The following is a 22302-nucleotide window of genomic DNA, read 5'->3' on the forward strand; positions in this document are numbered from 1 at the left end:
TGTAAACAGAGCCCAAGGACCAGCTTACTTAGGGGACTCTTCTCCAAGTTCATCTCTCTGTAGGTGATGGCTTTGTTATGGTTTTGGGAATCGCTTCCTTTTAAGTGGTTATAGAATTTAACGGCTCTTTTCTGGATTTTGATAATTAGCGGGTATCGGCCTAATTCTGCTCTGCATGCATTATTTGGTGTCTTTCATTGTACACAGAGGATATTTTTGCAGAATTCTGCATGCAGAGTCTCAATTTGGTATTTGTCCCATTTTGTTAATTATTGGTTGGTGAGCATAAAGAGCAATGGGTTCTATAACTGATTCAAGTATTTTTAGCCAGATCCTAACTGGTATGTCGAATTTTATGTTCCTTTTGATGGCATAGAAGGCCCTTCTTGCCTTGTCTCTCAGATCATTCACAGCTTTGTGGAAGTTACCTGTGGCGCTGATGTTTAGGCCTAGATATGTATAGTTTTTTGTCTTACTGAGATTCACGGTCAGGGCCCAGGTCTGACAGAATCTGTGCAGAGGATCTAGGTGCTGCTGTAGGCCCTCCTTGGTTGGTGACAGAAGCACCAGATCATCAGCAAACAGTAGACATTTGACTTCAGATTCTAGTAGGGTGAGGCCTACTCTCTCTCTCTCTGTCTCTCTCTCTCTCTCTCTCTCTCTCTCTCTCTCTCTCTCTCTCTCTCTCTCTCTCTCTGTCTCTCTCTCTCTCTCTCTCTCTCTCTCTGTCTCTCTCTCTCTGTCTCTCTCTCGCTGTCTCTCTCTGCTCTGTCTCAGACACTGCTTGTCATTATACAGAAACGACCCACACACTGCATGCTCAGCAAAAGTTTTCCATTTTCTTCTCCTCTACTGATTTTATTTTGAGGGATTGTTCTCCCTCCATTTCTTCTTTCTAATGAATAATACAAGTATTTTCTACGTTTTTACCACGTTGAATTACACTTATTCTATACTAAATCATATATTTCACCACAGTTACAGTCGTACTGTAGATGATATATTCATGACTTTATATCAAATGCCATTAAATAATTAATACTACAGTGCGTCCATCCTGTCTTGCAGCTGACCCCTATGGGCAGAAGCCTCCTTGTAATTAATTTACATTGACTCCTCATGTCTATTTCAGTGGGACTTAGATATTCATTTAAATCCTGAGACTTTGTCTTTTTGTATAGTTCTTCAGTGTCTTTACGAATTTCATTGAGACTGAACTACGTTGATTTAGATTTGTATTGTCAAAGTAAGTCAAGGAATTGCTAGTGCATTTTTTTCAGTCAGAAAAACACAGATTGTCACATAATGCAAACATTTTCTTTCATTTGTATCATTACCCAAAATTCAAGTCAGAGATTACCTTTTTGTGTTGCATAAGGCACTTCACTTAAATGTAAGGTGATGTAGAGACAATACAGTTTATAATGAATCATTATTTCTGTGGCGAGTGGAAGAGTATTGAGACAGTGCTCTCTCGGCTAAGACATCCAGACACACTAATATTCAATGACAGACAGTTGATAATACTTTCCATTGTTATTGTTGAGTAAGAGAGTCTTTGAGAGGGGAGTTACAACTCTAACAAATGACATGCCAGCTGTCATCCAAGTGTAGCATACGCTCAATATGTCACAGGTTACAATATGATGCTATGATTGAGCATCAGTATCCCTGCAGGTGCGTGACTAATGGGAGCTGTTTGAGGTTTCTATTGACTTCGCTCTCTCCATCTCGTTAGCATCAGCATTGGTCTGCCGTGACTGATGGTTGACAGACCTGCCAGGGCACACAGCATATGCTACACTTTTATTGAAGAGGTGCAAATCACCGCATTTTCTTAGAGGTCACTCTGCTTTTTGTTTGTTTACTTGGCACTAGACCTCAAACAAACACTGTGGCTGTCTTCGCATGATTTTCTATATTTTACATGCAATATCTCTTTAAGTCTGCCTTTGTTGGTAGTCGATACTGTCTTTACAGCTTGTGTATGTTAAAAGGAGCAGATTGCTGGAATGATTGCTAGGATGACTGCAAGGCTATTTCTGCTCCCTATAGGCTTGTGTTATTTTGTGCCTACCCTCAAGCTCCAGAGCCCAGGACAGGCTGTCTCCTCTCCTTCACTTCAGTCTGCCACCAATAGGCTGCCTCAGCCCCCTGAGCCCAACCTACCACCACCTGATTTACCCATCCACACTGTCTGCTGCTGAGCCAAGCTGACAGGCCCACCCCAGGCCAGCTCTGCCTACCTGCCTGCCTGCCCATCTCTTACTCAGCCTCTGTCTGCCTCTGCCTGCCCATTCCAACAATTCTTTGTGGCAATCTGGCTAGCTAACAGTAGTAGCTAGCCAGTTAGCTCTATTGACTTACTATGGGCTTACGACCTACAGTGAGTATTGTAGGCAGGTAACCATGTCAAAATTAACACAGCATGTATTTATTAACGTATCAAGATCAAATCTTGTAGTCAGGCAACATATGAGATATGAATAGGCAACATTACATTACAAAGTCAGAGTGTATTTTCTCTCGCTTCAGCTCAAATAATGGCCGCCATTGATACGTGGTTGCTACATATTTCTTTGCATACTTGAAGCATCCATCGATGCATGCTTTAAAATATGTACAAACATAGTACGTGCTCCGTTTCGTATACTTTGATTTGGACTCATACTCCGACCCACCCGTGCTGCAACAGGTTGAGAACTATAAAGAGGTCGTTTTGTCCCATGTAGTGCATACAGTGGGGAAAAAAAGTATTTAGTCAGCCACCAATTGTGCAAGTTCTCCCACTTAAAAAGATGAGAGAGGCCTGTAATTTTCATCATAGGTACACGTCAACTATGACAGACAAAATTAGGAAAAAAAATCCAGAAAATCATATTGTAGGATTTTTAATGAATTTATTTGCAAATGATGGTGGAAAATAAGTATTTGGTCAATAACAAAAGTTTCTCAATACTTTGTTACATACCCTTTGTTGGCAATGACACAGGTCAAACGTTTTCTGTAAGTCTTCACAAGGTTTTCACACACTGTTGCTGGTATTTTGGCCCATTCCTCCATGCAGATCTCCTCTAGAGCAGTGATGTTTTGGGGCTGTCGCTGGGCAACACAGACTTTCAACTCCCTCCAAAGATTTTCTATGGGGTTGAGATCTGGAGACTCCAGGACCTTGAAATGCTTCTTACGAAGCCACTCCTTCGTTGCCCGGGCGGTGTGTTTGGGATCATTGTCATGCTGAAAGACCCAGCCACGTTTCATCTTCAATGCCCTTGCTGATGGAAGGAGTGTCATGAGCCCTCTCACTCCACCGGGTTACCACCTTAATGTGTTTCCACTATCTTCCACTCTGCTCATCTCGCTCTCTCTACTCAGCCTAACGAGCTCCACCTGTCCCTGCTCTGCTCGGCTCTAATTACTCTGCCAGCTGCGCTGCATTACCCACTAACCTCTCCCAGTATTTAAAGTCCCGTCTTTCAGCTCTCCTTTGTCAGATCGTCTGCAAAGCTCACACCCGGAACCTGTGTGCTCGCGCTTCTGGCTCACCCTTGTTTTGTGACCCCGGACCTGCCTGATTCTTGGATACTCTTCTGCCCCAGGAAAACCAGACCTGCTCTCTGCCATTACGACTCCTGACTACTCTTCGACCCCGGTAACTCTGACCAGCCTTCTGCCTTGCTACAACGTATTTGGATTTCCCTTGAACTGTACTTCTGCCTTGTTTCATCCGCCCCGTTGTGTCTGTGTTTCCTCCCCCCAGGACTTCTGGACCACCAACCACCGGCGTCATCGGACGCATCGCTGCCACTGGGGGGGCACAGACCCAGCACATTGGACGGGATAACCCTGGAGCCTTCACTCACTCCCCTACTTCCCCCTTTTCCCTTAAGTTTTAATAAACTTTCTGGTGTGACGCAATTGTGGTCCTCTTGTCGTCTGTCTGAACCGTGACAGTACGATCTGACCATCATGGACTCAGCGCACACTTCCCCCGACATGGAAACCGAAGAACCTGAGCAACCCACCGCCATGCTACGCCTGGAACACACTGAGAGAGAGCTAGGTCGCATGAGCGGCGACATCACCTCTCTGCTTCAGGTCGGCCACCAACAGCATCAGCAGTTCCAGCAGCACCAGCAGCAGTCCCAGCAGCAGCAACAACAACTCGCCAGGATCATCCAACTCCTCACCAACCTTACCCCAGCCAGTCTGCCCACCAGCCCTGCCTCCGAGTTACCTGCCCCGGTCATTTCAGCCGCTGCCCCGGAACCCAAGATTGGAAACCCCGAGCGGTTCAACGGCGATTCTACCCAGGTCCGGCCATTCCTGACTAGCTGCCGACTTCAGTTCTCCTTGCAGCCAAGGACCTTCGCCACGGAGGGGCTAGGGTCGGGTATGCCATCACTCACCTGACGGGCCGAGCTCGACTCTGGGGAACAGCAGAGTTCGAACGTCAAACCCCCGCATGTGCAACCTTCGACCTGTTTGCTGAGGGGAGATGCTGAAGGTGTTTGACCTGGATTCACCAACCGCAGAGGCGTCTCGTGAACTGTTCAGTATTCGACAAGGGAGACGTACAGTCGCAGACCATTCCATCGACTTCCGAACCCTGGCAAGACGAAGTTCTTGGAACACACCATCGTTGGTGGACGCGTTCTTCCATAGCTTGGCTGACTATATCAAGGACGAGTTGGTCTCCCAGGAACTGCCTTCCACTCTTGATGAAGCCATCGCACTGACTGTCCGGATCGACAGAAGGATACAGACCCGTCGTCGTGAGAGGGGGGCGCCAAGGTCCACCAACTACCGGCATTCGGAGAGATCCGACTGGGCTCCTGTCAGCTACTGCCACTCACCCAAGTCAGCTTGATCAGTCTGAGCCTATGGAGATTGGGCGAGCCTCTCTCACTCCTGCAGAGCGCCAGCGCCGCTTCACCTCAAACCTCTGCCTCTATTGTGGAGGTGATGGACATCGTGTGGTAACCTGCCCTTTAAAAGCCGAAGCTCACCGGGCATAGGGGGAGTCCGGTTGAGCTCAATGACCATCCAGTCCTCCGACCGCAAACCCTTGCTGCAAGTTCACCTCCGCCTCTCTGACTCTACTCACACCCTGGCTGCTCTGGTGGATTCTGGCGCCGAAGCCAACATAATGGACATCAAGCTGGCACGCCAACTGGGACTGGAGAACCTCCGTTTGACACCTCCTATTCCTGCCCGGGCACTGGACGGACACTTACTCGGATCGGTCACTCATGTCACGGCCCCGGTCTTGATGGGTCTGTCCGGAAACCATCAAGAGACTATCCAGTTTCACCTGCTCCCCTCTCCAGGCCAACCCCTCATCCTGGGTTACCCATGGCTCCGCCCGGCACAACCCTCAGCTCGACTGGGTGACCGGGGTGATCAGGGAGTGGGGAGAGGACTGCCACCGAACCTGCCTGCTTGCTGCCGCACTACCCCCTCGGCCAGTACCTACTAACTCCGCCCTGACCTCTCCCATGTCCCAGAATGCTACCATGGTCTCAGAGAAGTGTTTAACAAAGCAAGAGCCACATCTCTGCCCCCTCACCGACCGTCACGACTGTGCCATCGACCTCCTCCCTGGAACAGCCCCTCCAAGGGGCCGTCTTTTTTCGTTGTCTGCTCCTGAAAGAAGGTCCATGGAGGACTACATCAATGACTCTCTGTCCACAGGATTGATCCGTTCATCTTCATCTCCGGCTGGTGCTGGCTTCTTCTTTGTGGGGGAAGAGGGACGGATCTCTTCGCCCCTGCATCGACTACAGGGGACTCAACGACATCACAGTGAAAAACCGTTACCCTCTCCCTCTGCTCACCTCTGCTTTTGAGTTGCTCCAGGGAGCCACTGTTTTTACCAAGTTGGATCTCAGAAACGCTTACCACCTAGTGCGGATCCGGGAGGGAGATGAATGGAAGACCGCATTCAATACACCAACAGGCCACTACGAGTATCTGGTTATGCCTTTTGGCCTCACCAATGCTCCTGCTGTGTTCCAGGCTCTAGTGAATGATGTACTGCGGGACATGTTAAACAAGTTTGTCTTCGTTTACCTGGATGACATCTTAATCTACTCCAGAAACCTGTCTGAACACACCCGCCATGTCCAGCAAGTCCTTCATCGTCTTCTGGAGAATTCCCTCTACGCCAAGGCAGAGAAATGTGAGTTTCACGTCAAGACAGTGGCCTTCCTGGGGTACATAGTGGCAGAGGTGTAGTATCCAAATGGATCCTGCCAAAGTATCAGCAGTCACGTCATGGCCAGTTCCGAGAACAGTAAGAAGCTGCAACAGTTTCTGGGGTTTGCTAACTTCTATAGAAAGTTTATCCGGAACTACAGTACCGTTGCTGCCCCTCTCACTGCTCTAACCAGCACCAAGCAACCCTTCACCTGGACCCCAGCAGCCGACAAGGCCTTCAGTACCCTCAAGGTAAGGTTCACCTCCGCTCCCATCCTCCAGATGCCTGACGTGGACCGGCAATTCATTGTGGAGGTGGACGCCTCGGATGTGGGAGTTGGTGCTGTGATTTCTCAGTGGGCTGCGGAGGATAGGAAGCTCCATCCCTGTGCCTTTTTCTCACGTCGGTTGTCCCCCCTCTGAGTGCAATTACGACATAGGGAACCGAGAGCTGCTGGCTGTGAAGCTTGCCTTGGAGGAGTGGCGTCACTGGCTGGAGGGGTCCACCATTCCATTTCTCGTTTGGACCGATCATAAGAACTTGGAGTACATCCGCACGGCCAAACGGTTGAACTCCAGGCAGTCCCGCTGGGCCCTGTTCTTCACCAGGTTTAATTTCACTCTGTCATACCGGCCTGGATCACGCAACACCAAGCCAGACGCCCTCTCCCGTCAATTCCAGAAGGATGACAACCCCTCCAAGGATCCTGTGTCGATTCTGCCAAGTCCCTGCATCGTAGCAGCTCTGACCTGGGCTGTTGAGGAACAGGTGCTGGAAGCTCTCCGTAACCAGCCCGGTCCCAGCACTTGCCCAGCTGACCGCCTTTTTGTCCCCGAAAACCTAAGGTCCCAGGTCGTTCAGTGGGGACATGACTCCCGCCCTAGCTTGTCACCCTGGCTCCACCCGCACTTACAACCTGCTCGCCCAGAGGTTCTGGTGGCCCGCTCTGAGAAAGGATGTACGGGAATTCGTCCAAGCCTGCCCCATCTGCAACCAACACAAGTCGTCCTGCCAGCCCCCAGCCGGATTGCTGCAGCCCCTGCCTGTGCCCAGACGTCCCTGGTCTCACATCGCCCTTGACTTTGTCACGGGGGCTGCCCCCTTCAAGGGGCAAGACCGTCATTCTCACCATAGTTGACCGATTCAGCAAGATGGCACACTTCATTCCCCTCCCAAGCTCCCAACCGCCAAGGAGACCGCCCAGGTGGTCCTGGAACACGTCTTCCGGATCCACGGACTGCCAAAGGATGTAGTTTCTGACCGTGGTCCACAATTCTCCTCCGCTTTTTGGAAGGAGTTCTGTCACCTGCTGGGAGCCACAGTCAGTCTGACTTCCGGATTCCATCCCCAATCCAATGGGCAGTCAGAGCGGGCAAATCAGGAGCTCGAGAAGGCACTGCGATGCATGACTTCACGCAACCCCCACTCCTGGTCGCAGCAATTGACATGGGTGGAGTACGCACACAATTCTCTGACCTGCTCTGCCATCGGTATGTCCCCTTTCCAATGTGTTTATGGATACCAGCCTCCTCTATTTGCCAGTCAGGAAGGGGAGGTTACTTGCCCATCTGCACTTGCGTTTGCCCGTCGATGTCGCCGCACCTGGTCACAGGCCCGAGCCACACTTCTCAGATCCGTTGCCAGCTACACTACCGGGGCCAACCGTCGGAGAATCCCTGCCCCACCTACCATGTTGGTCAAAGGGTGTGGTTGTCGTCAAGGAACCTGCCACTCAGGGTGGAGTCGCAGAAGTTGGCACCTCGGTTCATTGGCCCATTCCCTATCATAAGAGTGATTAGCCCAACTGCTGTCCGGCTCCAACTGCCTAATTCCATGAGGGTGCACCCCACTTTCCATGTGTCTAAGATTAAGCCCATTCATGAGAGTCCGCTGGTCCCTGCTGCGCCTTGTCCTCCTCCTCCACGGCTCGTCGATGGTGGTCTGGTTTACACCGTCCGCCGCCTGCTTCGGTCCAGACGGAGGGGTAGGGGTCTCCAGTACCTCATTGACTGGGAGGGCTATGGACCTGAGGAAAGGACCTGGGTGCCAGCTAGTCGGATTGTGGATAGGACTCTCATCACCGCCTTCCACCAACGGCATCCTGATCAACCTGCAATCCGTAGGGGCCGCCCCCAGAGGGATCCCTAACCGTCCTGCCCGCTCGGCTTCCTGTCCTGTGCCTGATCCTGTCTCGGGACCTGTCCCATCTCCCCGACCACGGCCCTCCGGCTTCCTCCGAGGATGAGGGCGTTCGCTCGGACCGTTCGGGAGGAGTTCTAGCCCTCCTCCGGCTCCCTCCTCCCGCCCGGGCGTGGTGTTGCTCTTGGGACTTCTGGGGCCGTCCCTTGGGGGGGTTCTGTCATGAGCCCTCTCACTCCACCGGGTTACCACCTTAATGTGTTTCCACTATCTTCCACTCTGCTCATCTCTCTCTCTCTACTCAGCCCTAACGAGCTCCACCTGTCCCTGCTCTGCTCGGCTCTAATTACTCTGCCAGCTGCGCTGCATTACCCACTAACCTCTCCCAGTATTTAAAGTCCCGTCTTTTCAGCTCTCCTTTGTCAGATCGTCTGCAAAGCTCACACCCGAACCTGTGTGCTCGCGCTTCTGGCTCACCCTTGTTTTGTGACCCCGGACCTGCCTGATTCTTGGATACTCTTCTGCCCCAGGAAAACCAGACCTGCTCTCTGCCATTACGACTCCTGACTACTCTTCGACCCCGGTAACTCTGACCAGCCTTCTGCCTTGCTACAACGTATTTGGATTTCCCTTGAACTGTACTTCTGCCTTGTTTCATCCGCCCCGTTGTGTCTGTGTTTCCTCCCCCAGGACTTCTGGACCACCAACCACCGGCGTCATCGGACGCATCGCTGCCACTGGGGGGGCACAGACCCAGCACATTGGCCGGGATAACCCCTGGAGCCTTCACTCACTCCCTACTTCCCTTTTCCCTTAAGTTTTAATAAACTTTCTGGTGTGACGCAATTGTGGTCCTCTTGTCGTCTGTCTGAACCGTGACAAGGAGGTTTTCACTCAAAATCTCACGATACATGGCCCCATTCATTCTTTCCTTTACACGGATCAGTCGTCCTGGTCCCTTTGCAGAAAAACAGCCCCAAAGTATGATGTTTTCACTCCCATGCTTCACAGTAGGTATGGTGTTATTTGGATGCAACTCAGCATTCTTTGTCCTCCAAACACGACGAGTTGAGTTTTTACCAAAAAGTTATATTTTGGTTTCATCTGACCATATGACATTCTCCCAATCCTCTTCTGGATGCACTCTAGCAAACTTCAGACGGGCCTGGACATGTACTGGCTTAAGCAGGGGGACACGTCTTGCACTGCAGGATTTGAGTCCCTGGCGGCGTAGTGTGTTACTGATGGTAGGCTTTGTTACTTTGGTCCCAGCTCTCTGCAGGTCATTCACTAGGTCCCCCCGTGTGGTTCTGGGATTTTTGCTCACCGTTCTTGTGATCATTTTGACCCCACGGGGTGAGATCTTGCGTGGAGCCCCAGATCGAGGGGAGATTATCAGTGGTCTTGTATGTCTTCCATTTCCTAATAATTGCTCCCACAGTTGATTTCTTCAAACCAAGCTGCTTACCTATTGCAGATTCAGTCTTCCCAGCCTGGTGCAGGTCTACAATTTTGTTTCTGGTGTCCTTTGACAGCTCTTTGGTCTTGGCTATAGTGGAGTTTGGAGTGTGACTGTTTGAGGTTGTGGACAGGTGTCTTTTATACTGATAACAAGTTCAAACAGGTGCCATTAATACAGGTAACGAGTGGAGGACAGAGGAGCCTCTTAAAGAAGAAGTTACAGGTCTGTGAGAGCCAGAAATCTTGCTTGTTTGTAGGTGACCAAATACTTATTTTCCACCATAATTTGCAAATAAATTCATTAAAAATCCTACAATGTGATTTTCTGGATTTTTCTTTTCTCAATTTGTCTGTCATAGTTGACGTGTACCTATGATGAAAATTACAGGCCTCTCTCATCTTTTTAAGTGGGAGAACTTGCACAATTGGTGGCTGACTAAATACTTTTTTTCCCCACTGTACATGATTTTGTGCCAGCCACGTCCCACTACCATTAAAATGTGATCAATATGATCACTGCTCATTCTCTAAAAAGCTGTTGAAACGCAACATTTTGCCCAGTCAGTCTCATTTGGCTGTAGCCGTTGGCTGTATACTCTAGGTCTGCTGCCTAGACCCTTTGAGTGGCACACTCGTGTTGTAGTAACAATGTGTCCCTTTCATTTTTCATTTACTTCAACTATCAACAAGCCATTTCATTTTTAATTTAAAGATAAAACCAGTCTGTGGTTGAGTGGTACATAAAGTGTGTACAGACAGGTCACACCAATAAAGTGATGGGCCCATGTGATTGTGTTTAACCACTTATCTGGCCTAACAGAAAACACAACCTCTGTTTGACCGTGCGATAACTGTAAGATCTACCGCAGTGACATGGTGGTAGCCCATCAAGTGTCATACGTCAACATTTCTCTGTTCAAAGAAGTGGCACTCAAACTAACATGGATTAATGTGTCTTGACCCCACAGTGAAATAGAAAGGTCACCTCCCTAATGTCATGTTGTAATTTTTGCAGTTTTCCCCTCAGTTTAATTACTGTTAGGCAGAATAGATAAATGTGTGGCAGATAGAGGACAAACGGTAATGGCAGATTGATGTGTTATGATTAAACAGTAAGGACACAGACTGGGAGCCGCTCCCGAGACATTGTGTTCTTTTATATTCACCACAGATCTGGGCTAAACATTTGACATGTATCTCTCCCTGCTAAAGCTCTGTATGCTGGATTACCACCCCTCCCTTCCCTTCCTGTCTCCGAGCCAGACCTATTTGAGGTGCTGTCGCTTTAAGTCAAATGAAATCAACTGGATATCTCAACTGCAGGCCATTTATTTCAGAAGAGGTTGGCATTATGGGTAATTAATCTGAAAGTGCCATGATTAATCCTGCTACGTTCACCCCTGAGGCTAGCCTCAATGTCTGGGCAAAAACTGTCTCCCCAACAAATCCCCCCGAGACCCTAGACTGCATTTCTCTTAAGCCAGGAAAACACAATATTTTAAATTCTGTGCTCGCACTACCTTTCACTCTGCATTTTAAAAAAACATGATGCTCTAACAAAATAATCGTAGGGTGCAGGCCTTAAAATGTAGCTAATGATTTGACAGCAAGACGTAGAACATTTCTTTGCTTCCTTTGATTCATTCTATACATGTTTTGATCACAGAATCAACAAACACCTACAGTGGGGAGAACAAGTATTTGATACACTGCCGATTTTGCAGGTTTTTCTACTTACAAAGCATGTAGAGGTCTGTAATTTTTATCATAGGTACACTTCAACTGTGAGAGACGGAATCTAAAACAAAAATCCAGAAAATCACATTGTATGATTTTTAAGTAATTAATTTGCATTTTATTGCGTGACATAAGTATTTGATACATCAGAAAAGCAGAACTTAATATTTGGTACAGAAACCTTTGTTTGCAATTACAGAGATCATACGTTTCCTGTAGGTCTTGACCAGGTTTGCACACACTGCAGCAGGGATTTTGGCCCACTCCTCCATACAGACCTTCTCCAGATCCTTCAGGTTTCGGGGCTGTCGCTGGGCAATACGGATTTTCAGCTCCCTCCAAAGATGTTCTATTGGGTTCAGGTCTGGAGACTGGCTAGGCCACTCCAGGACCTTGAGATGCTTCTTACGGAGCCACTCCTTAGTTGCCCTGGCTGTGTGTTTCGGGTCGTTGTCATGCTGGAAGAACCAGCCACGACCCATCTTCAATGCGCTTACTGAGGGAAGGAGGTTGTTGGCCAAGATCTCGCGATACATGGCCCCATCCATCCTCCCCTCAATATGGTGCAGTCGTCCTGTCCCCTTTGCAGAAAAGCATCCCCAAAGAATGATGTTTTCACCTCCATGCTTCACGGTTGGGATGGTGTTCTTGGGGTTGTACTCATCCTTCTTCTTTCTCCAAACACGGCGAATGGAGTTTAGACCAAAAAGATATATTTTTGTCTCATCAGACCACATGATCTTCTCCCATTCCTCCTCTGGATCATCCAGATGGTCATTGGAAAACTTCAGACGGGCCTGGACATGCGCTGGCTTGAGCAGGGGGACCTTGCTTGCGCTGCATGATTTTAATCCATGACGGCGTAGTGTGTTACTAATGGTTTTCTTTCAGACTGTGGTCCCATCTCTCTTCAGGTCATTGACCAGGTCCTGCCGTGTAGTTCTGGGCTGATCCCTCACCTTCCTCATTGATGCCCCACGAGGTGAGATCTTGCATGGAGCCCCAGACCGAGGGTGATTGACCGTCATCTTGAACTTCTTCCATTTTCTAATAATTGCACCAACAGTTGTTGCCTTCTCACCAAGCTGCTTGCCAATTGTCCTGTAGCCCATCCCAGCCTTGTGCAGGTCTACAATTTTATCCCTGATGTCCTTACACAGGTCTCTGGTCTTGGCCATTGTGGAGAGATTGGAGTCTGTTTGATTGAGTGTGTGGACAGGTGTCTTTTATACAGGTAACGAGTTCAAACAGGTGCAGTTAATACAGGTAATGAGTGGAGAACAGGAGGGCTTCTTAAAGAAAAACTAACAGGTCTGTGAGAGCCGGAATTCTTACTGGTTGGTAGGTGATCAAATACTTATGTCATGCAATAAAATGCAAATTAATTACTTAAAAATCATACAATGTGATTTTCTGGATTTTTGTTTTAGATTCTGTCTCTCACAGTTGAAGTGTACCTATGATAAAAATTACAGACCTCTACATGCTTTGTAAGTAGGAAAACCTGCAAAATCGGCAGTGTATCAAATACTTGTTCTCCCCACTGTAGCTATTCTTAGGCTCGCAATCTGACGTTCATTGTTGGCATTTGCCAGCAGGCTGTAGGTGCTTGGACTGTAGACTTGATTGGTGTTTTCATTTAGAATACACATGTTCTGTGTTTTGTTTTACTCCTGCATTACCATATATTGTATAACTGGGGTGTGTCAGTGGGAAGGGGAGGATAGTCTACGTACTCAGTGGCATCAGGATAGGGAAAGGAAGAATGCCCAACAGTGAAAACAGCCAGGACGACAGATGGTTAAAATCACTGCTGCTTCCCCCAACCACCCCCTGTGTCGTCCAGATAGCGTCCTTTTTATCATGTTGAGCAACCCTGGAGCTGGCAAATTGAATAATGCAAGCCTTTCATCCTAGACAGCCCTCATGAAGATATCATCACTGCCTAGAAAGATATATCCAATACTGGGGGACTTGACAATACAAGTCATCATCTATAAATCACAATTTTCAAATCAACCCTCTCAAAAACCCTGTTCTTGTACACATTCCACCACTTATTGGTCAGGACTCTTATGTGCATGCCTTGCATTGCACATTGCACATGCGGATGCCATATATTCATTTCATCATCCTTTTCTTGCAGTAATTTTTCTGTACAGCAGGAAATGCAAACTTGTAGTGTATTCAAGATTTTAAAAGGCTTCTAAAGTTTGACATTTCCAGTTTGCCCTAACGAAAAATGTATCAACCCCTACAAAATGTCCATTAATTATAATTCACATAACAATTCACATTTCCTGTTGCTGCAGGATTATTTTCCTGCTGTGTGAAACTGGCTCAAATTAAGATACGGCATCTGGGGTGTGTGTATAATTTATTAGGGATTATTGTGATTATTAATTAAGCAATAAAGATGCTCATTAATTATACAGTACTTCCGATGATCACAATTGTGCATTTTTGCCTAATTCAACCTAGCTTTATAACGTCGACATTGACTTGAGCTTTGAACGCTGAAGCCTTTGAAACCTTTCATTTTGGAGTATTTTCCTTCATGCATGCCATTGCAACTCTACATCAGGGCAGCCATCTACATCAGAGACTTGGCTGCTTTGTGTTGGCTGTTCAGGTGTCTCACAGCAGATAGTGACTTACCAAGGCACCTCTGCCTGCCTAATGCCACGTAAAAGCTTAATTGGCTCAGACTGGTTCAGAAGGTCTGGGTAGTATCCAGCGGTGGATTTCGGGGCTAACTGCAGCTACTTGCAATGCTCAGCATTGTTCAGTTGCAGTCTCTAGTAATGTCAATACATAGGAGTGGTGCACCCTCCCCCCTCAACTTGTCCATTCTCTCAGTTCAATCAGCCCAGCTCATTGGCAACAGCCAGCCCTCTCTCCCTCCCTCCCTTTCAATCTCTCTTTCTCTCTCTCTCTGTCCATCCCTCCGCTATTCTTTCTCTCTCCTTCTCTCCCTCTCTCTCTCTCTCTCTCTCTGTCCACCCCCCTCTCTCTGTGTCCCCCCCTCCGTCCCTCTCTCTCTCTCTCTCTCTCTCTCTCTCTCTCTCTGCCTGAGTAATGGCCTGCCTCTACCTTCCTGTCACCATGATGAGAGGTGGTGCTGGCTCTGCTCCCCCTTTTTTCATGCGTGTCCTTTCAACCGACCAGGCAATCCCAACTGAGATCTCTATCGACCATGATTTAGCTGACATAGCTGCGTTTCTGCTCTCTCGTTCTCTCTCTTGCCCTCCTCTTCCACACTCCCTCTCCCCTCATCATCCAATCAATTCCCTCTTCTGGCATCCCTTTCACCCTCTTACACTTTCTCATCCTCTTTCCCTCTCTTCTGGTGCGTTCATTCTGTCAACATAGTCCCTGTATCCTACCCATTACAGTTCCCCCCTTCAATTACCTCGACTAACCGGTGCCCCCGCACATTGACTCGGTACAGGTACCCCCTGTATATAGCCTCGCTATTGTTATTTTTACTGCTGCTCTTTAATTATTTGTTACTTTTATTTCGTATTATTTTATATTGTATTTTTTTTGTGTGTTTTTTGGGGGGTATTCTTTCTTAAAACTGCATTGTTGGTTAAGGGCTTGTAAGTAAGCATTTCACTGTAAGGTCTACACCTGTTGTATTCGGCGCATGTGACAAATACAATTTGATTTGATTTGATTTTGATTTGAACCCTCACAAAATCCTAATGTTCCTTATGGGAACATCATTAGGTAGCGATGTATGATTAAGTTCCGTGCTACACATACTAGAAATGAATACAGAGTGAGAGCAAGTTAGGGGTGGCTGCATGTGGTAATGCAAGAGAGAAAGAGAGAGGGCGACGCTTGTCATCCAATTCTGACTGGAACTAAATAATTCAGTAGAATCAGGGACCAACCATTGTTTTCTTGGTCATGGGGGTATTGTCTGTATCTGGTACCTTAATGTATTGCCTGCTATTTTTATCTCTCTCCTCTCCCTATATTATAATTCCAAAGTCTCTTTATCCCAGATACACCACCACAGAGACATGCACATCTGTCCTCCTGAGGTAGCAGTTTTGACAGTTGAGCTGAAGTGGTGTCTTCCTCTGCAGTATCCAGCTTTTCTATGGCTGGGGGTCTGTTATTCCCTTCTGTGTCTTTCTTTGCACTGTGACTGCCTGCTCACCCACCTCTCACTCTCTTTGCCTCTCTCTCTCTCTCTCTCTCTCTCTCTCTCTCTCTCTCTCTCTCTCTCTCTCCCTCTCTCGCTGGCACACAAACACACACACACTGGAACACGCTGCACCTCGCTCTATCACAGTCTCTGACTATGCCTTCAGAAGAGCATTGCGCTGTTCTGTGCTTCCTCGTCGGTGAGCCCGTAGAGACCAGCTCAGGCTGTTACTTCTGATGTGCGTCTGGAGTCCAGGCTGTCCTGGGATTTCAGCCATCCAGGATTCAGGGAGTCGATGCTCAAGCCGCTGCTCCAGTTTTAATTAGCATGGATTTCACCGCGGCAGCAGCCAGAGTCAACGTCTTTTCAGCCATCCACACTGTTTCGGCAAGAAGGAATTTACTGCCATCATCCATATCCAGCCGTGTGGAATTGTCAATTGGAGAACGAAGAAAAGGAGAGGTGAAGGAAAATGCAGCAGTAGTCTGTACTTCATGAGACTGGGAAGCAGGAGGAGGGTGAGAGGGACAAGGATGCTGTGTCTGGAGCACTGACTGCTATCCCACATCTCGAGGGTTTTCTAGTGGTGCTCTACCCTGCCAGAAGTTACCATTCAGAGGGGTTTGGTCACTGGAATGTTTATTTATTTATTTATCTTCTGGGTTTTTCTCTTTTACCGCGCCGCTGCAGATATCGCTCCCCTACTCCCTCTCTCCCTCTCCTCCAACTATATGGAAACGAGAGTGCTGGATTCTGTATCTCCCTCCATCAGCTTGGATCTGTTTTCATCTTTTCATCTTAATGAAATTATCCTGTTTCCTGTGGGGAGGTGTCTTATCTGTTCCTCTGCAGTGTGGGGGCTTTCGTCTTAGGGGGTAGTAGTTTCAGCTGTCCCCCCCCATCTGTTTTATCATACTTTAATTTCATAATGGAAATGTATAGTTCTAAATTACTCATGGATTTAACATTGTGTCATCAAAATACTGTTTGATAGCCATTTTGTTGCCTTGAGGCTGACTTTTTGGAAGCAAATTTCTTGGGATGATTGCACACCACTCCTTGGTATTTAGTCCTCAGTCCAACATACATTTCAACGGATCTCAACATGATTTGAACAAACAGAAATAGGATTCTCACTCTGGGATTTAATCGTCAGACACAATAACTGGATTTTGTCTTTGTTTCACTTCCTCAGCAGTGGTTTTCCCCTCCAACCATTACTAAGGAGAGATCTGGTCATATCCTTAACATTACCCAGTCCCCAGGATTATGGAGGGAACAGGCTTGGCAGCCCACTGAGATGTCCTGTCTTCGTGGGGTGGGACTGAGGGAGGCCCTGGGGGGGCCCTGTGCCCATCTGGAGGTCATGGTGGTGGGGAGCAGACTCCCAGCAGGGGGCCCTGAGCTGGGCCAGGGTTCCGGCTGGAGAGGCCTGGGCTGCTGGTGGAGGCTGGCCTTGTCGTTGGCCTTGCTGGCTGCACTCCCCACCCAGGCAGGGACGGCTCGCGTGTCTTCCAGCCTAAGCACCACGCACCATGTCCACCATTTCCACAATAAGCACGGCACAGTGCCTATCGCCATCAACAGGATGCCTTTCCTCACCCGAGGAGGCCATGGTAAGGAACCTCTCTCTCATTATAGAAGGGCTACCACACTCTTCACACTCTGATGTCTCTTGAGTCTGGTCCATGTCCACACAGTTAGTGGAGGAGTTAGTGGAGGAGTTAGTGCATGGTTTGGCTGAAGGTGTAGTAGAGATTGCTGGCCAGGAATAAAGGCTTACTTGTCTTTACTCTGGTTTAGTGGTATGGGTTGGTTTAGTGGTATGTGTTGGTTTAGTGGTATTTGTTGGTTCAGTGGTATCAGTTTGTTGAATGATGATTGTAGACGATTGACAGCAAGGCTTTGGTGTTTGTGAGGACGGTGATACTGACAGGGCCTGGTAGGGCTGGGCGAGATGGCCTAAAATTCAAATCTCTATTTTCTTTTCAAACTTATGGGCGATTCACGATGTATGTACAGTACCAGTCAAAAGTTTGGACACACCTACTCATTCCACAGTTTTTCTTTATTTTTTACTATTTTCTACATTGTAGAATAATAGTGAAGACATCAAAACAATGAAATAACACATATGGAATCATGTAGTAACCAAAAAAGTGTTAAACAAATCAAAATATATTTTAGATTTGAAATTCTTCAACGTAGCCACCCTTTGCCTTGATGACAGCTGTGCACACTCTTGGCATTCTCTCAACCAGCTTCACCTGGAATGCTTTTCCAACAGTCTTGAAGGAGTTCCCACATATGCTGAGCACTTGTTGGCCGCTTTTCCTTCACTATTATTCTACAATGTAAAAAATAGTCAAAATAAAGAAAAACCCTTGAATGAGTAGGTGTTTCCAAACCTTTGTCTGGTACTGTATATATATATATATATCGTATATATATACACAGTGCATTCGGAAAGTATTCAGACCTCATTACTTTTTCAGTACTTTGTTGAAGCACCTTTGGCAGCGATTACAGCCTCAAGTCTTCTTGGATAGGACACTACAAGCTTGGCACACCTTGGCACACACATTGGCCTCCATCATTCTAAAATGGAAGAAGTTTGGAACCACCAAGACTCTTCCTAGAGCTGGCCGCCCAGCCAAACTGAGCAATCAGGGAGAAGGGCCTTGGTCAGGGAGGTGACCAAGAACCCGATGGTCACTCTGACAGAGTTCCTCTGTGGAGATGAGAGAACCTTCCAGAAGGACAACCATCTCTACAGCACTCCACCAATCAGGCCTTTATGGTAGAGTGGCCAGACGGAAGCCGCTCCTCAGTAAAAGGCACATGACAGCCCGCTTGGAGTTTGCCAAAAGGACTCTCAGACCATGAGAAACAAGATTCTCTTGTCTGATGAAACCAGATTGAACTCTTTGGCCTGAATGCCAAGCGTCACGTCTGGAGGAAACCTGGCACCATCCCTACGGTGAAACGTGGTGGCAGCATCATTTTGTGGGGATGTTTTTCAGCGGCAGAGACTGGGAGACTAGTCAGGATCGAGGGAAAGAGGAACGGAGCAAAGTACAGAGAGATCCTTGATGAAAACCTTCTCCGGAGCTAAGGTTCACCTTCTAACAGGACAACAACCCTAAACAAACAGCTAAGACAACACAGGTGTGGCTTTGAGACAAGTCTCTGGATGTCCTTGAGTGGCCCAGCCAGAGCCCGGACTTGAACCCGATCGAACATCTGTGGAGAGATGAAAATAGCTGTGCAGCGATGCTCCCCATCCAACCTGACAGAGCTTGAGAGAATCTGCAGAGAAGAATGGGAGAAAATCCCCAAATACAGGTGTGCCAAGCTTGTAGTGTCATACCCAAGAAGACTCAAGGCTGTAATCATTGCCAAAAGTGCTTCAATAAAGTACTGAGTAAAGGGTCTGAATACTTATGTAAATGTGATATTTCAGTTTTTGATTTTCTAACATTTCTAAAATCTGTTTTTGCTTTGTTATTATGGGGTATTGTGTGTAGATTGATGAGGGGGAAAAAACAATGTAATCAATTTTAGAATAAGGCTGTAACATAACAAAATGTGGAAAAAGTTAAGGGGTCTGAATACTTTCCGAATGCACTGTATCTGGGCTAAATATAAGCTTTCTGATCTAGCTTTCAAGTCTGTCTATGCAAATGCTATTTTTGTAAAAAAATTTACCAGAACCATGCATAATGCACATTCACTAATAATGACTTTTAACTCATAAACAATCTCTCAAGCATAAGCCCACGTGCAATTCACTAGCCAGCTAATCTTTATATTTCAAGTTTAGACTTGGATCTATTTGCTAGCTAACAAGGCAGAACAGTTGAATTGTTATGAACACACCCTTCTGTCCATCTCCATCTGTTTGAACCAGAGGTCTTCACGTTAGCTAGCTAGGCTAATTGAGGCTTCAGTGCGCATGCACTTTCTCATCCTACAGTTACAAATAACAACAACTCCATTCAGAATATTATAGCAGCGTACCTTTTGGCTCTTGGCCGTTGTAGCCTGTCCTTCTCCTTTAACTTTTAATTCCGTAATTTTAATTCCATCTTCCACTGATTAGATATCTCTTAACTTTTGCCACACATAGAGGCTCTATGACTGTAGCCTATTACCGCTTTGATTACTTATGATTGGCCAACAACAACAACAAGCTGCACGCTCCACTTATGATTGGCCAACAACAGCAACAAGCTGCATACTCTACTCTCGTGAAAAGCATAAGAGCAGTAGCATAATTGATACAATTTCTCTCTCTTAATCACATTTACATTTGAGTCATTTAGCAGAAGCTCTTATCCAGAGCGACTTACAGTTAGTGCATACATTTTCATACTGGCCCCCCGTGGGAAACGAACACACAACCCTGGCGTTGCAAGCGCCATGCTCTACCAACTGAGCTACAGGGGACTACTGCATCAGTCCCATTCGGATCTGTACGGGCCCTTACCGACAAGTCAGTTAAAATTACACATACTCGAGACCCGTGACAATCATATCAGATCCAATCCAGACCTGTGACCTTATTTTTTAATTCTGGATCCGGACCCGCTCGGGTCCTGGATCGGGTCTCGGGTATTCGGGTACAGGTGGATCCGTGAAGACCTCTAGTTTGAACAGCATGCTAGTCTGTCCACTTTGTTCAGATGTTGAAATCAACTGGCTTACCTTATTTCTCAGAATGAGAACGAGTTGCCAATTCCTTATATAATTGTGTTTTATGCTTATTGCACATTTCTAAAAACAGACTAGACAGCTAGTATAACAATATTTGGCTAAAATGCAGCTAGCGGCTAAAATGCTGCTAGTGGTACATGACAAACTGAGCATACATTTTCCAGAATCAATGTTCATTGATACTCCCATTTTATTTGTGTGTATACTCTGCATGCAATTTGAAGAGTTGAGACATAAAAAGGGTATCGTTAGAAAGGTTAACTTCTCCTCTATTACAGTAAAATAATGTCTCAATGTGTTTTGGTGTCGATATGACTGATTCTGTTGGCCAAAACCTCAAATGCAAATAGCGAGTTGAAATCGCTTGTCAGAGAGGGAGAAGTGATCTCTCATCTTTGTTGTTGGCAGCGGGAGTGGCTTGGTGTGTGTGTTTGTGCGTGTATAAACAGAGAGGTAGAGGCGAAGCGAGAGGTTTCACTCGCGCCAAAATCTATCCAAAACAAGCCCAATGCGTTTCCATGGGCTTATTTTGGAAGGTTGTTGCCTGCCTTCCCGCCATTGGGACAACGACTCCCATTGTTAGGACGGAGACATCAACATCTCATCATTATATACAGATCTCTACTGTAAATGGGAAGGTGCACACAGCACAGAAGGAGCGAAGGAGACAAGACCAAAAATACGTGAGAATAAGCTCTCATAAAAACAAAAATAATACCCCCTTGATTCTGCTATACAGTGTTGCTATACAGGAAATTGTTTAGTGGACTATGAGGTGAAACTGAGTTAATCATCAACATATAGTTAACATTCTTTGTGGCGAACTGAATTGGGTCATTTCACTGTGTGTGTGGGTAAAAGAGGGAATCTGACTTAGGGTCAAATTGCTCGCTTTTACTTAAATCCATGGCTGTCCTATCTTATCAGGGACTGAAACTAGCTTGTGGCCTTTTGTCTCTCTCCTCACACAAAGTGATAAAGAGCGGCGCCAGGGTTGAACAGAGTTTAACCTAAACATGAGTGTATCACTATTGATTCTGAACTGAATGAAAGTCGAATGTAGCCGCCACCATAGACAAAGGGAGTGGGTGGAGCAATAAAAGAGCGGGAAACTGAGGAGGGAGGGATTTAAAGCTATGGTGTGTGGAGGACACTATATAAGATGGAGGGAGAGAAGAAGAGTGGGCGAATCTGCAGATTGGCCTGGCTTTGTTGACATTATAATAAAGTCATTCTTAATCCCACAAACACTCTGGAAGGACTGATTTGTAATAAAGTATAGTGGTTATTTTCCACAACAACAGGCATTTGGAATATCGTGCAAACACATACATTCATTTGATATATCGCACAGCCCTAGGGTCAGGGCTGTGGTGTTTGTGAGAATGGTGGTTGATGTGACGTTGTGTGATGGATCCCTCATTAACTGTGCCTTGTGTGGACCAGCCGTAGTCTCTCTGCATCACTGAACTCTTTCATGTTCTCATCAGTCTTGGTTGCCCTTTTCCATGGCGCTGACTGCCTGCCACATCCAGAGAATAGCTCATCCAGTCAGTAGTTTTAGATGCTATAAGCTCTATAAAGCCCTCTGTGTATTCTGTATGGACTAGGAGTACATATCAATGTAATGGGGTGAATTATAACCCCCATCAGTCCATGATCCTTCAGAGATCTGTGCATGGTTACCAGTGTTGGGGTCGTTACTCAAAAATAGTAATATTACTCGTTACTTCTTTCAACAGTAACAAATTACTTTACTTATTACTCCCTGGGAAAAGTAATTAGTTACACTAGTCTTTACATTACTTTTGGAGTTACACCCCAAAACGTTGCGCGTCCTCACTCAATGTCAACATTAAGTTATGTAGGCCTATACACCAACACAAGTAGC

The 22302-nt window shown here is 46.9% G+C and overlaps 1 protein-coding gene across 5 annotated transcripts in view; it reads left to right on the plus strand.

Annotated features, from left to right (window-relative positions):
• The window catches only part of LOC121578931 (neurexin-2-beta-like), a 314921-nt gene that overhangs the window by 198731 nt on the left and 93888 nt on the right, over window positions 1-22302 (plus strand). For 3 of the 5 annotated variants that reach the window (XM_045224460.1, XM_045224461.1, XM_045224462.1), the window contains exon 1: window positions 16597-17311. The exons of the other annotated variants lie outside the window; for them this stretch is intronic. In XM_045224460.1, coding sequence (XP_045080395.1) covers window positions 16996-17311 — 316 coding nt within the window. In that variant the 5' untranslated portion in view covers window positions 16597-16995. Of the gene's footprint in view, window positions 1-16596; window positions 17312-22302 lie in introns of those variants that run through there. 5 annotated transcript variants of the gene reach the window in all.

The sequence above is a fragment of the Coregonus clupeaformis genome, chromosome 13, assembly GCF_020615455.1.
Source record: "Coregonus clupeaformis isolate EN_2021a chromosome 13, ASM2061545v1, whole genome shotgun sequence".
Taxonomy (NCBI): domain Eukaryota; kingdom Metazoa; phylum Chordata; class Actinopteri; order Salmoniformes; family Salmonidae; genus Coregonus; species Coregonus clupeaformis.